At 54.4% G+C, this 14,139-nt stretch overlaps 5 protein-coding genes and 1 non-coding gene across 6 annotated transcripts; 4 read left to right on the forward strand and 2 right to left on the reverse strand.

The window, feature by feature from the left end:
* Positions 1 to 1,051: 1,051 nt before the first annotated feature.
* ColSpa_tRNA_119 lies at positions 1,052 to 1,133 on the reverse strand. The gene has a single exon. It is a non-coding gene; the product is annotated as a tRNA-Ser (tRNA).
* Positions 1,134 to 1,606: 473 nt separating this feature from the next.
* Positions 1,607 to 2,350, reverse strand: ColSpa_04436 (uncharacterized protein; the record flags this gene model as incomplete). Its single annotated transcript, XM_049270648.1, has 1 exon — positions 1,607 to 2,350. One exon carries the CDS (start codon positions 2,348 to 2,350, stop codon positions 1,607 to 1,609), a length of 744 nt encoding a protein of 247 aa, XP_049126605.1.
* Positions 2,351 to 7,531: 5,181 nt separating this feature from the next.
* ColSpa_04437 (uncharacterized protein) lies at positions 7,532 to 8,053 on the forward strand (the record flags this gene model as incomplete). The annotated part of the gene is made up of 1 exon (XM_049270649.1): positions 7,532 to 8,053. One exon carries the CDS (start codon positions 7,532 to 7,534, stop codon positions 8,051 to 8,053), a length of 522 nt encoding a protein of 173 aa, XP_049126606.1.
* A 182-nt stretch (positions 8,054 to 8,235) lies between these two features.
* On the forward strand, positions 8,236 to 11,325 carry ColSpa_04438 (uncharacterized protein; the record flags this gene model as incomplete). The annotated part of the gene is made up of 1 exon (XM_049270650.1): positions 8,236 to 11,325. The coding sequence occupies one exon, from the start codon at positions 8,236 to 8,238 to the stop codon at positions 11,323 to 11,325; it is 3,090 nt and encodes a 1,029-aa protein (XP_049126607.1).
* A 919-nt stretch (positions 11,326 to 12,244) lies between these two features.
* On the forward strand, positions 12,245 to 12,652 carry ColSpa_04439 (uncharacterized protein; the record flags this gene model as incomplete). The annotated part of the gene is made up of 1 exon (XM_049270651.1): positions 12,245 to 12,652. One exon carries the CDS (start codon positions 12,245 to 12,247, stop codon positions 12,650 to 12,652), a length of 408 nt encoding a protein of 135 aa, XP_049126608.1.
* Positions 12,653 to 12,909: 257 nt separating this feature from the next.
* Positions 12,910 to 13,968, forward strand: ColSpa_04440 (extracellular exo-alpha-(1->5)-L-arabinofuranosidase; the record flags this gene model as incomplete). The annotated part of the gene is made up of 2 exons (XM_049270652.1): positions 12,910 to 13,273; positions 13,340 to 13,968. 2 exons carry the CDS (start codon positions 12,910 to 12,912, stop codon positions 13,966 to 13,968), a joined length of 993 nt encoding a protein of 330 aa, XP_049126609.1.
* Between the last annotated feature and the right edge of the window lie 171 nt (positions 13,969 to 14,139).

Consider the following 14,139-nt stretch of genomic DNA (forward strand, 5'->3'; position numbering starts at 1 on the left):
CTGTCATGTCAACCAGCGGCCTAGAAGAATCAGGTAGTACGACAGTGAGTGAGACTTGCCTCCACCGTTGGTGTCTTTCCCTTCTTCTGCCTCTCGATATGCCGACCGGCGGCAATCGTTGCAGACGCAGCCTCGAGGGCCCAGAATCTCTTGCGAAGTGAGAGTGCCGCAGGCGCCGATTTCAAAGTCGCTGGTATTGGCAATTAGGATGCAGGGTTGGTCCAGACGTTCAAATTTTACGATCCTAGAGCACTGTTGACAATCTGAGACAGGGTTAAGAATGTTGCACATGTTGAATGGACGTAGTATTTAAAGGTGTTATTGGAGGTTGATGGACGGAAAGAGGTTCTGCGATGTTGTAACTCTGGTTTGATGCTGGAATGTGCTGGTGGCTTTCGAGTGGTCAGTAGAATTGAGAGGTGTTAATGTCGCTTTACATGACAAGCGATGAGAAGTCTTTCACCCGCAGCGACCTGCCTTCCCCCCTTGTCTCATTCTTTACGATGAAAGACTGACCTCTCAATGATCTGAGGTGTTCAATCAACGTCTCGATCTGCGAGCCTGAGCAAGACCTTTGTGAATGCTCAAGCGCACTTGACGCTTTGAACCGGCCCAACAATGACTCTGAGTGAAGCCAATGGAAGAGCAACAAGGGCTATTGTTGGCTTTTGACATGTGTCAAGCTAAGGTTAAATGAACTGCGCTCTTATTGACCTTAGTCATGTGCTCAAGAGTTCATCAAGAAAACAAGTTCACCTCATGCTAACGGAATCAAAGGCAATTTCATTGCGGGCTTCAATGTTGGAGATACTCTTCTCGAAACCTCCTTTTTGTGAATTGATATGGTACCATAGAGATCAAACACGAAGAGAGTTGAGCAGAAGGAAAATCTGGAAGAGGAAAAGCTTATCCCCAAAAAAACCGGCTCAGCATTGCTGATGCAGCGCGTGACGGCAGGCTAACCCTGCTGTGCACGCACTTGATACCTTTACAAAACATGTTGATCAAAAATTGATCTGCAAACATTGGTCACGAACGCAAAAGTGAAAGTCGACGTTGGCCTGATTCGAACAGACGCTCCCGAAGGAACAAGATTTCTAGTCTTGCGCATTAGACCACTCTGCCACAACGCCTATGGGGGATGTGGTGTAACCCAGTTCGTTGATTAAAGAAGTGGAAATCAATGTCATTTAGGTTTACTAATTGCGGATCCCTCGAGCGGAGCTGATCTCCAAGTCCATGCTGAACCTCATAATGCTGTTGTTAGTATTGGCTGGTCGGCAGCATGGACTTGATACAGGAGTGTTGGCTTGTGGGTTCTTGAAAAATCAGGACCCCAAGAGATAGCGCGCCATATCACCCAAATACGGGCCCGGCCGAGAGATGTCATCGCCTATGTCGATTATGCGACGACGGTGTAATTACAGTGTGGTTCACAGGACTACAAGAATTCGGTTTAAGAAAGGCAGTGGCAGTGGTATTTGTAAAACGAGCTGTTTGGTAAAACGCTCGATGCATTATAAAAGTATCTGTAAATTTCAAGAACACGAACCTCACTTACCTCAATTTAACAATCATGAAGCCAGGGCACACGGTAGGCTAGTAATTACTGTAACAACAGCTGCTCTTCCTCCTCCTGCTCCTCCTCCCGTACCCTATGCCGCGAGGCCTCAACAGCCGCCTGTCGCTGTCTCTTCCAATCCTCATCGATATAACCCCCAATCTCGAGGTCAACGTCCCAACACTCATTCGGTCCCACCAGCGCAACGGCCATCTCCTTGATGTTCGTCCTCAAGTGCCCCAACAATTCCCTCTTCACCTCCCGCAACGACGCAACCATAGCCCGCACGGGAGCCAGCGTCATGCCGTCGACGCCAAAGTGTGTCCACAACGCCACCTCGATGCAGTGCCACGCAGCGTCCGTTTTGCTGCTTAGCCCGGCGACGAGGCCCTGCGCCGCGTCCCACAGCTCGTGGTATACTCGCAACATGACCTCGGTGTGACCGAGCTCTGCCTTCCGCGTGAGGTTCTCGATGAGAGCCTGTACGCGGTCCGAAAACTCGCCGTTGCGCTCAAGCTCGGCTTGGCCCTGGAGATAAGTAATCTGCCGGTCGTGCTGGCATTGCGGGCAGAGGCCCTTGGACTTTTTGGCGTAGTAGTCGCGGTGATTGACTTTAGTGCTCATCTCGTCTTCAAAACCCGCCCATACAGAGGGACAATCTAACTGGGGGAGACCTCCGTGCAACATTCTGTTGCAGTTCTGGTCTTCGACGTACTCGGCGTAGTAGCCATCGCATCCGCCTTTCGAAAGGGCGAGGCAGCGGTGGAGGGCAAAGACTTTCATGCACATGGTTACTGTGGGAGGGTTGCATCTAAAGTTGATTAGTCTGAGTGGCTCTTCTTCAAGTTCCTACCTAATTGATAGCTGGGTGATTTGAGGGCAGTGTTCGTGTGAGGTGGTGCAGAGGAAAGCAAATGCGGACCGGGAGCAGTCCATGATTGATATACTCGACTGTAAGGCAGACTTCATCCTTACTCAAGCATGAACACTGACGCGTAACGAGAACCGGTAACCGCCTTGATCGTTGTAATTGGATACGATCAGTCGACATTTGACAAGCTGGTTTGTTCGATACAAAGACCACGGCCGAGGTCGAGGCAAGAAAAGGCCGGGGCCAACAAAGACTTACGTCGCTGGCGATGTTCTCGAAAACCAGAGTTGTTTAAGAATACTAGGATGAATTGTTTATGACTGGTAGAAATACTAATAGTCATCATGAAAGAGAACCTAGAAACGTAGGGTATAGAAAAGAGCGGCCCTTCTATAGAGACCTGGAAGGTTCAAGCACAGAAACCTGCTTCCGAAGGGCAAACCCGTGAGACTGCCATGGCGAGGCAGTATCCCAACGCCTCTGAAGGCTCAAGTTTTTGATCCATGTTTTCGCAATGCTCTTTGCCGCATCTGAATATCGATCCCGGCTAGTCAGTCGCGGGATCTGTAGGGAGACTCTGTTGGCATGCTTGGTAGTCTTACGGGGTGAGTTGTGTGGGAGTTAGCCAATGATATAGAGATATTGTCTTCCGGTTTAATGACAGGGCAAACACCTGCCCCATAATTCGGAGCAAGTGCAGACCTACTCAGCAACGATGTCATTCGTGGACTTGTGCGTGGTCTTATGCACGCTTTGATCCCAGAGCTCGCTAGTTAAATGGTATATGAACCACTACGTCGCTACACAGGTGGGCGAGCGAGACTAAGTCATTTCGATAATAGGGATACCTTGCGCCGAAACTGTTTGGCCAAGAGTCCAAATTAATACATGCTTTACAGACTGTATCCATACTGCATCAGTATCTCCAAGATGTATCCGAGAAGTCTTGGAGACACTTTTCGAAACCATGCTTGTCAAACGTTTCTTCTTGGGAGCCAGTCTCCTTTACTTAGATGCCAGCAAACATTTTGGTTGACCCTGACCCAGTCGTAGGGCTGGACTGGCGGCGGCCAAAGACCATCATGTTGTTGTGCCCGCTCGCGGCAATGACACCGACGTGGTACGACCTGGTCAAGGGGAAAGTCTTGTGTCAGAGTTTCCTGTCACAGAAATCCTCATCGAAGATAGTCATCCTTTAATCACCAGGGCGTTCTCAAGCACTCCTGGTAGACGGGGGCACACGAATCAGTCTTTTCGGGATACTATTCGTACAGGCTCAGAGTTGGTGAGGTTTGGGATTGACGCCAAGCCTAAAGCTTAAGCCTTTGACATCAAAGAGAGAGACGTCGTTCTCCGCCGTGTACCAGGATCGTGATAGTTGTTCGATCCAGACGTCTTGATCAACAACACAGAGTCCAACCGAAACCCGATACGTAACCCTGACAGAGAGAATATCGTATATTCAGACCAGAAGCGCAGAACCGCGACGACTGCATTGCCATAAAGTCCAACTCAACAGGCATTCTGATCAAAAACTTCGATCTCCGCAACGGCCAGGACGTTACCAGTGGGGTTCGAGGTCACTGGGGATGTGATTATCAGGGACTTGTTGACTCTCGGGTCTCAGTACATGAGTTTCATCAAGACTTAGAACGGAGAACAGCTGGGGTATGTCCCCGACAGCGGCGATCCAGGTCTCGGAAGCAAATCCTGTCCCAAGTGGACGTCGAAGTGTAAGAAGCTGGCCGACGAAACCAGACAATGAAAAGCCCTGCAAACTTCAGATTTCACACGATCATATCTGCATGGTACACTGAAGCGTTCGCCGCTATAGGGGTATCAACTTTGACCATGGTGTATCTTGCACCCACAGCTTGATACGTGAAAATACGGCGACGAGCAGCCGTCGAACGATTTACGTGATGCGGGGCATCATTTATTGCGGACAAGGGCGTATATCAGCTGATTGCTTTTCAACATCTCGGATGTCAGCTTTACTGAATAGCGTAGCAGCGTTCGAGGGGCTGCAGTGTATGTCTTCAATGCAGCAGAGCCTACGGAGGGTGTGACATGGTTGGGATGAGAACATGAACCTCACCGATATCGCATTCCACCGGCCTACGGCAACGAATGGATATCGGTGCAGCAACGTTAACAGTCAACAGGGATTCAATTGTTGATTTTGTTGTTTCCAGGGGAATGCGGAGCCCGGGACGGCGAGCCGGCACGGACGAGACTGTGGCACGTTGCCACCTTGCTACCCTTGACTGCAATGGTATGCGGGTGAGGAAATTGCATGTCTTTTCAATGAGATCAGGCTGAAGTTGGCTCCCGAACCTCATATGAATTCCCGACTCAAGATGGCCTTTCTAGTTATGCTTGACGACCTCCAGATGCCACTGATCACGCTGTCATGAGCAGCGAACAGGACAATAGGCGTTCGATCTGTCAACGGGGTGTTTACGCTAGCAGATGATGCTAAACGGGTCGGAGAGATTCCACTCGACCTGGCCATAAAACAAGGGAAAAGCCCTTGATGGGGCTGCACTTACAGGCGTCCTTTGTCCAGGCACCGAGTTTCCGCAGGCTTCGTAAAGATTAGGCAAGTTTTTGAGATTCTTGCAGGGAGTATCCCTCATTCGAACCAACGCAACAATAAGGTCTGAAGGGCGTAATGCTTTGGGGGACAAGAGAAAAGAAATCCTCCAGGGATGTAAAGTTTTGGACTCTACTACTTGAGAAACCCCATCCCAGGTCTCGGGGCTGACGTAGGAATCTGTAGATATGCGACCTACCTCTGTTGTCGCCAATCTTCCACGCGTGCGGCTGGTCGAGTGAGGACGGTACTCGGACCAGATGGCGCCCATAGACGCCACTTTGGGGTCTGAAGCTGGCTGAAGCTGGGGGTCCAGCGGCGGTTACAGCTGTAACTCCTGCGACAGGTACCTGTCTGACTTCTGTGGAGAGGTTCTGAAGCAGGTCCCCGTTGCGGAGGAGTGTGTAGGAAGTTTGATGACGAACCAACTTGGCGGATGGGTGGTCTAGCACGGGACTGCGATGGGACTGAGCTCGACACAAGCGGGTGATGGGATAACTGCCGATAGACGCGTCTTTGATCCATCTGTATGAGACAATAAGTTGGCCATAAAGGATGTGGCCTGGGGCAACATTGCGCCAAAGCTGCCGGTAATTCAGTGTGGATATTCGGGTGGATGGGCATCAACTAGCGCTGCGGTGCCGCAGGGTAAGTTGAGGAGCTGTGGCACGTCTGTCTCGTCATGGACGTGTCGATAACCAGCAAGAATAAGGGGGGACGTGGGCGGTTTTTTGCTGGCTCATATGTCTTCCAATCAACTACCGAGAGGGATGACTGGAGTCGGAGAGATGGGATAATGGAGTGATCTACGCAGGCTCCACGACAACGGGAAAGCTGTAACAGCGAGAGTTGCTGTTATTTTTCAGTCCAAAAAAAAAAAAACGCCATCAGGAAGAGAGCGAGATGGTGGTCTGTACAGTTCCAGCACAGCGTGAATCACCGAGTGACTACTCTGTACCAGCACGTATGCGAGAGATGTACAGCTGTGCTTAGTGGACAGTGGACAGTGTACCGGCTTCTCTTGCCTGGCGAGCCTTTTCTTGAAGATGACATAATCAAGGCGACGTTCCGGTGGGGTCGGGATTTTGGAAGCGGGGCGTGGGCGGGCGCGGGAGACAATGGATCTGGTTCACAAAAAAAAGTGTGGTTCATTTCGCATTGCGCCCGGCAGGATCCAATCAGATGGCAGTCGGAAGGTTTCTGAGGCGAATTCTGCGCGGTTGCCCAGACGAGAGAAGACAGGAGGAATGTAGAAAAAGATGGAAGAAAAAAAGAGTCGATAGAAGCAGATGGGCAGTACAAGGAAACCTGCAGCTGTAGTCAAGTTCTGAGTCTTTCGCTGCTCTGCTGCCTGGGCTTACTACTGTTGGTCATCGAGGGAAAGGGGGCCAGTCCGGATACCCTTTCTTATCTTGGCCGTTGGATGACCTGCAGCAACACAGTCCTGGCAGTTCCCAAAGAGATCCAACATGGCATGCTGACTGTTCTGTCATTGACTGAATTGCAGGCTACGGAACGCCAGTCCGAGCGGCCCTAACCCTCTCATCCCTCGCATCGGGGCTTAGATCTTGAGCACTGCTGGATCGTTAGAACGCACGACCCGTCGATAGCATGGCCTTGGGCCTTGGGGCTGTCTTAGGACGTCAGTCTGAAGCCTCGAGCTTGGAGGCTGAAGCCGGGGAAACACTTCAAGTGGGCGGCGTCTCGTCGCGCGGCACCTGGTTGGCATGAAATGGCGTGGCCTGGTATGGCACAGACAAGGTTCTCCCACGCAGCAGCCAGCCACGCAACAGCTGCAAGTCATATCACCTTGTACTAAGGCGTGAAATGCAAGGAAAGACGGCAGTGACAAGTAACGGATGCTATCAATCGGGTAGCGAGCAAGCAGCCTTTCCTGTCTATCGAACCGACCTTAGCTTAGCTTCTGTCAATCTGCCTTCTTTTTCCCCCCCTTCCTTCCACATCCTTCTTTCTCACCACCGTGGTTTTCCTCCCACTTACCTCAGCCCTTACCTCATACCTCATACCTCATAGCCAGCCGTACGACTGGTCATTCCTTTTTCCTTCTTTCTTCCGACACCCTTCGTTCAACGCCCGTCGCCAATAGCTTGCGACAACTCCAAGACCTCCATCCACATTCGCATCCAAACGCGTAGCCACAAGCCAAATCCACTCGTTCGCGCCCGACGCCGACATCGACAGCGACACCAGACCCAGACTTGGATAAACTATGACTGCACCTTCGCCTGCAAGGAGATGATCGCGTCTCACTCTCGCGGCTGAAGACAGACGCAGTCGACGTCGTTCACACCCCCCTCTTCGGCCCTCTCCGAATCGAGACAGAGAGACCCGGCTTCCCTTCGCTCGTTACCTGCAATATTGTCTCCGACCCGTAATTGCTTCGCTATTCTGCGACCACCCGCTACCCCTGCGCCATTTGGCCCCCCGGGTCACGATTCGCGCCTGAACCATCCATCCATCTCAAAGCACGAAATCCGTGACTATGTTTTCCCATCTTCGAATCCACCGACGGGGACCGTCGAATCCCACGTCACCAAACCCAGACCAGCCCTCGGCGCCCGCTCCCTGGGATCCCTCGCTTCCCCAGCAGCACTCTCCCTTCATTCAAGATGCCGCCTTAAGCCCCGGCATCCGATCTCAGCTCTTGACCACGACGAATTCCTCGCTGCCTCCTACCCTGCCGCCAATTGCCCGCGTTACCTCGTCCTCCTCCGGGTCCCCGCTCGACCTACCGACGCCCGATGCGAAAGTGACGCAAGAGCCCCAAATCCAGAAGCCTCACCCGCCGCCGCCCCCTCCGTCGGCGCGCTCCCCCTACAACGGCGACTCGGGCTTCCTCGGCGGCGTAGCCTTGCGCAAATACCAGCGGGAACAGCAGGAGCAGCAGAAGCAGCAGAAGCAACAAATGGCAGCCAAGTCGCCCGATTTGGCTGGCCTCTCCCCGTCGCTCATGGCAGCCATGAAAGTCAATTCACGGGGTCGAAGCCCGCCCCGCCACCAATAACTACGGCCCCTCCGACTAGACCCCCACCCCAACCCACGAAGACGTCAAAACATGCCAGCTCCTTCGCGACCCCGACCGAACTCCAGCACCAGGGCCACTCCCAGAGCTCCCCGCAACCTCCAGGCTATGCTGCCACCGGACGACGCCCTGCGGGAACGAGACTTTCGAGCGAGCCCATCCGCATGGCGAATCACAACACAGACGCCCCCAAGGGCAGAAAAGGCCTGCCTTTCCTGAAGAATCCCATGTCGACGCTTCTTGCGAGGAGGAAGACGAGCCAGAATGCCCCCGACTTGACGCCCCTGCCGCTAGGAGGAACCAGGGCGGGCGAATTGACCTACGATCCCCGCATCCGAGGCACACGTGTTCACGACTTCAGTGCTCCCCGGCCGAGACGCAGCCTCCCGAACAACGACGGCCCGAGCCCCGCTACAGCCCCGACACCTGTGTCGAGTTCACAACAGCCTGTAGCTGAAGAGAAGCTGGACCTAGGCTTGACGTCGTCGAGGGAAAGCACGGCACCCGCTCAAGCCCAGGCCTTCCAGCATGGGAGGAACACGAGCAGCGCTTCCGACTCTGGCCGCTCGGGCTCGGTCAGCGTCATCTCACAACCGCTGCCTGAGTCTGGCAGCGGGTCGGTGAAGACAAGAAGTAGTCTCAATCTGGAGTCCAAACCTCTTCCTGAGGTCCCGCTCAAAGACGACTCTGCTCCCTCCTCCAGTTCTGCCTCCATAATCTCGAAGAAACCATCCGTTGGTGCCGTGTCGGTCCTGTCCAAGAAAGCACCCTCTACAAGAGCAGTTCCGTCAAGGCATGTCTCCATGTCCGGCCAAGATATTCTATCTTCGGTGCCCCGTCACATGAAGAGTACGTCCTCTAGGTTCAGTTTCGATATGGTGGGCGCCGCAAAGCAAGAGAAGCTTCTCGAAGAACGCCATCGTCAACGCGAGCTGGAAAGGAAGATATCCGACCCCGAGCCGAGCCAGAACCGCGATTCCAGGTTCGACGACTTTGACGAAGACTTTGACTACGATGCGATGATGGACGATGACGGATTCGAAGAGCCGATCCCCATGAGCAACGATTTTGGAGACGACTACGGGTACGAGGAGGACTTTGATGCTGGAGGCACAGATCCTTTGGGTGTAGATGCCGATGAGGACTTTGATGCCGCTGGGGCCGATCCCCTAGGACTTGATGCGGTCCTAGAGGTTGAGGTTGAGGCTGAAGAAGACGACCCTGACAACGACCAGGAGAACTTTGCTGGCTTTGTCTTTCAGCGATCGAATCCTCCGTCGGCATTGGCCAGCCCACACAGTGCTGCTTGGGCTTCGACGCCGAGAGATGCTGATGGTAAGGTGATTGGCTTCGCCTATTCGGGAACGCCAAATATAGACCAAGCCTTATCGCCTGGTCTGCCCTCGGACGAAACTGCGTCACCAACGACAAAAGAACCGGTTGCTAGACTTGCCATTGAAGGCGTGCACATTGCCAGCCCGCAGCCGCAGGACGAACCATTGCACGAGCAGACCCAGCAACCATTGTCTACTTCTCCCGCACCACCCAAAAAAGACGATCTCTATTTTGACAACGGTCTTCTGGACGAACTGGAATTCGCTGGAGAAGGCGATGGTTCCCACTTTGACGAGTCCATCTTTGACCTGGATGACACTGATCGATATGGGCGGCCCATTCCTGGCGCTTTTGCCGCTGCTCAAGCCGCTCGAGCTGCTGCTCAAGCCGCCATCGCCGCCCCTGAAAAGAGCACCCAAGAAGGCGGCGCTCAGGACAATGGCACTCAAAACACTCATACCCAAGATGCCGCTGTCCCGGAGAGCAGCAAGAGGATTTCTGACAGCACATCGCGGCTTTCTGCCCAATCGAATATCTCTGGGTCAACAGCTGACACTTCCTTGAGCGTTGGGATGCCTGCCCCCACTGTCGAAGAATCGAAGCGGGATAGCGAAGTCTTGACCCAGGGCCAAGAATCCTCAGCTATGACGTCGAGTTTCTCAACGACAGGACAGGACAAGGTGGATGCCTACCAAACCGCGTTGGCTGCTGCAGCGTTCGAGGCTGCCGCCAACGGCCGATTTAGGCGAGATTCTTCACCACCTCCAAGCGAGCTTATGTCGCCCGGCGGTGAGTCCTCACATAGCCTGCCTCATGAGGACAACGTCTATGACGACTACGATGAGGGTGGGTTCCGCGAAGACCTTGACGACTATGATGTTGACTACGACGACTTCATTGCGGAGGCAAACGCTAGTGCCCTTGCCAACGACTCGGATGGTTGGTATGGTCAGGAGTTTGGTTTCTACTCCGCGCCCATTGAAGGAGGACGTCACAGCAGAGATAGTTCGAACGGATCGGACGAGAAGCCTTTTGAATACGCCAACGGCGGCTTCTTTGGGCCGTCGGGCGTGTCTCGAAGCAAATCTGGCAGGATAGTATCGCGCGAGCCCAACCTCACGCCGATCACGGAACGATCCGAATACTCCAACCGTAACTCGATTATGAGCCTCGCCGTTCCTCCTCTTGGGTCTGGTCCATCAAGCCTCCAGAGCCCAGGTCTGGCCCAACTTGCCATGATGGCCGATGGCGAAGATAATATGAGTCTGTCGGCGCTCATGAGACTTCGGTCTAGGGCGTGGGGTGGATCGCAGGCCAGTTTGGTCTCGAGTCGCGAGGGCTCACCCAGATCCGAAAGGGGTGAAGGAGGAAGCTCGCCCTGGGGTCCAGGACCCAGCAACAATATCATGGACATCCATGGCCATGCTCGCAAGAACTCGTCCTTCTCAATTCGCAGCCGCGACATGGACTCTTCGGATGCGGGCAGTGCGTCCGGCTCTCCTACCTTGACCATGTCCATGCCGACTATCGCATCTCCCCCTCCTCCACTTCCGCCACTGAACCAAAGCCCTTCAGTAGTGATGAACTCGCCTCACTTCACGCACAGCGCCGCGTTCGACCCGGTGCCGGAGACTGACGAGATTGATGAAATGTCCATCTCCAACAGCATTTCTCACTCGGGCTTGTGGATGAAGAGTCCGGACACTGCCATGCATCCGAACTTGGTGCCTCGGACCGATCCCACCCCTCAACGGAGACCTGGTATGGGTCACAAGCACAAGGGGTCCGCGGACAGCATTTCGTACATCAAAGAAGAGGAGGAGGGCGGCGAGACAAGATGGGTGCTGGAGAGGCGCTTCACCGCCGACAGCGGGGAGGTTGAAGTGCAAAGAGAGATTGTAGGAAAGGGCCATATCTAGGCCATGCGATGTAGAACCACATGGGTTTTGATTGGAGGGGCAAGGAGAAAACGCCCACGACCCAGCACCGCCGAAACGATGGAATGATATCATCCAACAGCGACAGCGTAATTGTTTTGAACCTCGATACCTTGGTGTGGAAGACGGAGACTAGGATCTAATTATCACATACCTTGTATAGAGCAAAGGCCCTAGCCACACGCATTCATGAATGCGAAGTAATTTTACGTGGGCGGGTTAGCATCACTGCACCAACGGAAAGTAGGATAATGGATAGGAGATTACCAATACCCTTAAGCTTGTAGCCGATTGTTTGCAGTGATTTACGACGTGAAGTAAGTGGACAAGGGAAGAAGGGCAATCCTCTCGTCCAAGCCGCCTCATGGCTTTCGGAATGAACATGTCGATTCCTTTACGGCCGTACTTGGGTCAACTGCTGATCATCGCCTCAACCAACGAAGGTCCTTTGTTCCTTGAGGAGAAAATGGTAAGAAACACTATCATCTTGAACGAGGTGTCTGGAGGACTGGGAGATGAAAGGCAAGTTCTTCTATTTCCGAAAAGCTCGACCTCAAAGAGGACCCTCCATCCCAAGCCTCAATCCTTCCGAGTTGTCTACTTGTCTCCAGTAGTGGCCGTATTAATGATCACCCTTCATATCCAAGCCTCATTGATGGATATTCTCCAATCATTTCAGCTCTCAAAAGCGCGTCGGTCAGTTCCACATGACTCTGGTCATACTGTCGGCGGTGTTCCCTGTCTAACCCTATCTATATCCTTGGTCACCATGTTAGACGACGCGACTGACGCGACCTCAAGCGCCCCAATCGTTTTCGACGGGCGCCACATCTCTACCCTCCCGACTTGCCTGGAATCCCAGCACCGACGCGCCACTTCCGCCCCGTGAGCTTAATCATCGATGCCTGCCCCGGAGAATTTAAGCTTCAACGTCCGTCAGCTCCAGGCCCACATGCAATGCGTGCAGGCTAGCGTCCTGCTCATCCGGCATCTACCAGTTCCATGCGAGGAATTAGATGCCCTTTTCAACGGGCTGCCTCTACGCCTCCAGCGCGGTGGCTTCGAGGCATCGAGGCACACCTGCTCACCCCGCTCCGGCAAGGGGACGGCCGCTAATCCCACCAATCCCCCGCCTCCCTCCGATATTGCGGTCCTGAACCTTGGCCTTGGGTCCCCGGGCTGGACGGAGCTGTCCGACGAACGATACGTGACGTCCGCTATGGATACGACTCTGGGCTGCTACTCATTTCGGGATTGTGCCTGTGATGAGGGCTGTAGGGACATCGCCTCTTTGACGCCTGGATTGTAATTGAGGCCGAGATATAGGGACGGTGTCGGAATGATGGTCCTCTGGATGGCTCGCTTACACGGGCTGGCACACACCACCAAGCCATGGCAGCGGAATCAATCCTCCACCGTCTGTCTCACGCATCTCCACGATAATCGGCTTCTCGAATACGATAAAGCCCACCCCTTACCCCCCTTCCGACGATGATTCCTCGTCCCTAATACTCCACCCTGCCACGCTGCAGAGACCCAAGTCCAGCCCGGCAGCAAACCGCCAAAATGCGTCTTCCACGCCTCCTCTCCGCCCTGATCTCCCTTCTGACCCTCACCGCGGCGCCTCTCGTCTCGGCCTTTACGAACCCCATCCGCCGGCCCGGCGGTGCGGACCCTTTTCTCACGTACTCGGGCGACGGGTACTACTACCTCCTGTCAACAACGTGGTCGACGGTCGAGATCGCGCGCTCAACGACCATCGAGGGCCTCAAGACGGCGGCCAAGAAGGTTGTGTATTCCTCGGGGGATGCCTCGCGGTGCTGTAATGTCTGGGCGCCCGAGGTGCACTGGCTAGGCAACCGGTGGTACATTTACTTCACGGCCGGCGGGAGCGCGAACCTGGACAACCAGAGATTGCATGTTCTGAGAGGTATGTTCCTGTAGACGCGTTCCCATGATGTAAGAGACGGATACCGACACTGACTAACCCTCGCAGGCGGCACGACCCCATGGGACTCGTACACCTACGTCGGCCGCATCGGCCCCGACGAGTGGGCCATTGACGCCTCGGTCCTGCGCACCCCGCAGCACGGCGAGTTCCTCATGTACTCGTGCTTCCACGGCGCCGCGTACCAGTCCATCTGTATCCAGAAGCTCAACGCCGACTACGTCTCGACCTCGGGCGCCGTCTCGCTCATCTCGCAGCCCACGCAGGCCTGGGAGCGCGTCGCGCACCCCGTCAACGAGGGGCCCGCGGCGCTCTACTTTGGCGGCAAGACGTACATCGCCTACAGCGCGAGCTACTGCTGGTCCGCGAGCTACTGCCTGGGCCTGCTGACGTGGGATGGGAGCAGGGTGCCGACGGACGCGGCCGCGTGGACAAAGGGGGATAAGTGCGTGCTCGGCAGCGGCAACGGGCATTATGGGACGGGGCACAATAGCTTCTTCAGCAGTCCTGCCGGGGACCAGACGTGGATTGCGTACCATGCCACGAGTAATAGTGCGGGCGCGTGCGATGATAGCCGGTACACGATGGTGCAGCTGTTGGGCACGCATAGTAACGGGGCGCCGAACTTCGGGTCGCCGGTTGCGTTTAGTTACGTTTATAGTGAGCCGCATAAATAGGCGACTGACGGTTAAATTGAAGATGGGCCCTATGATGATAGAAGAAGTGAAAGAGACAGGGGAAAGAAGGTGAGGAATGCAGCAGGCGGAGGGTGAAGTGGTTTCTTCGAGGCTCGCTTCCTGCATACAGTCTTTAACAAGCCTACCATTTTGTTTCTCCCGTCCGGACAG

This window comes from Colletotrichum spaethianum, assembly GCF_022836535.1.
Source record: "Colletotrichum spaethianum MAFF 239500 DNA, contig09, whole genome shotgun sequence".
NCBI lineage: Eukaryota > Fungi > Ascomycota > Sordariomycetes > Glomerellales > Glomerellaceae > Colletotrichum > Colletotrichum spaethianum.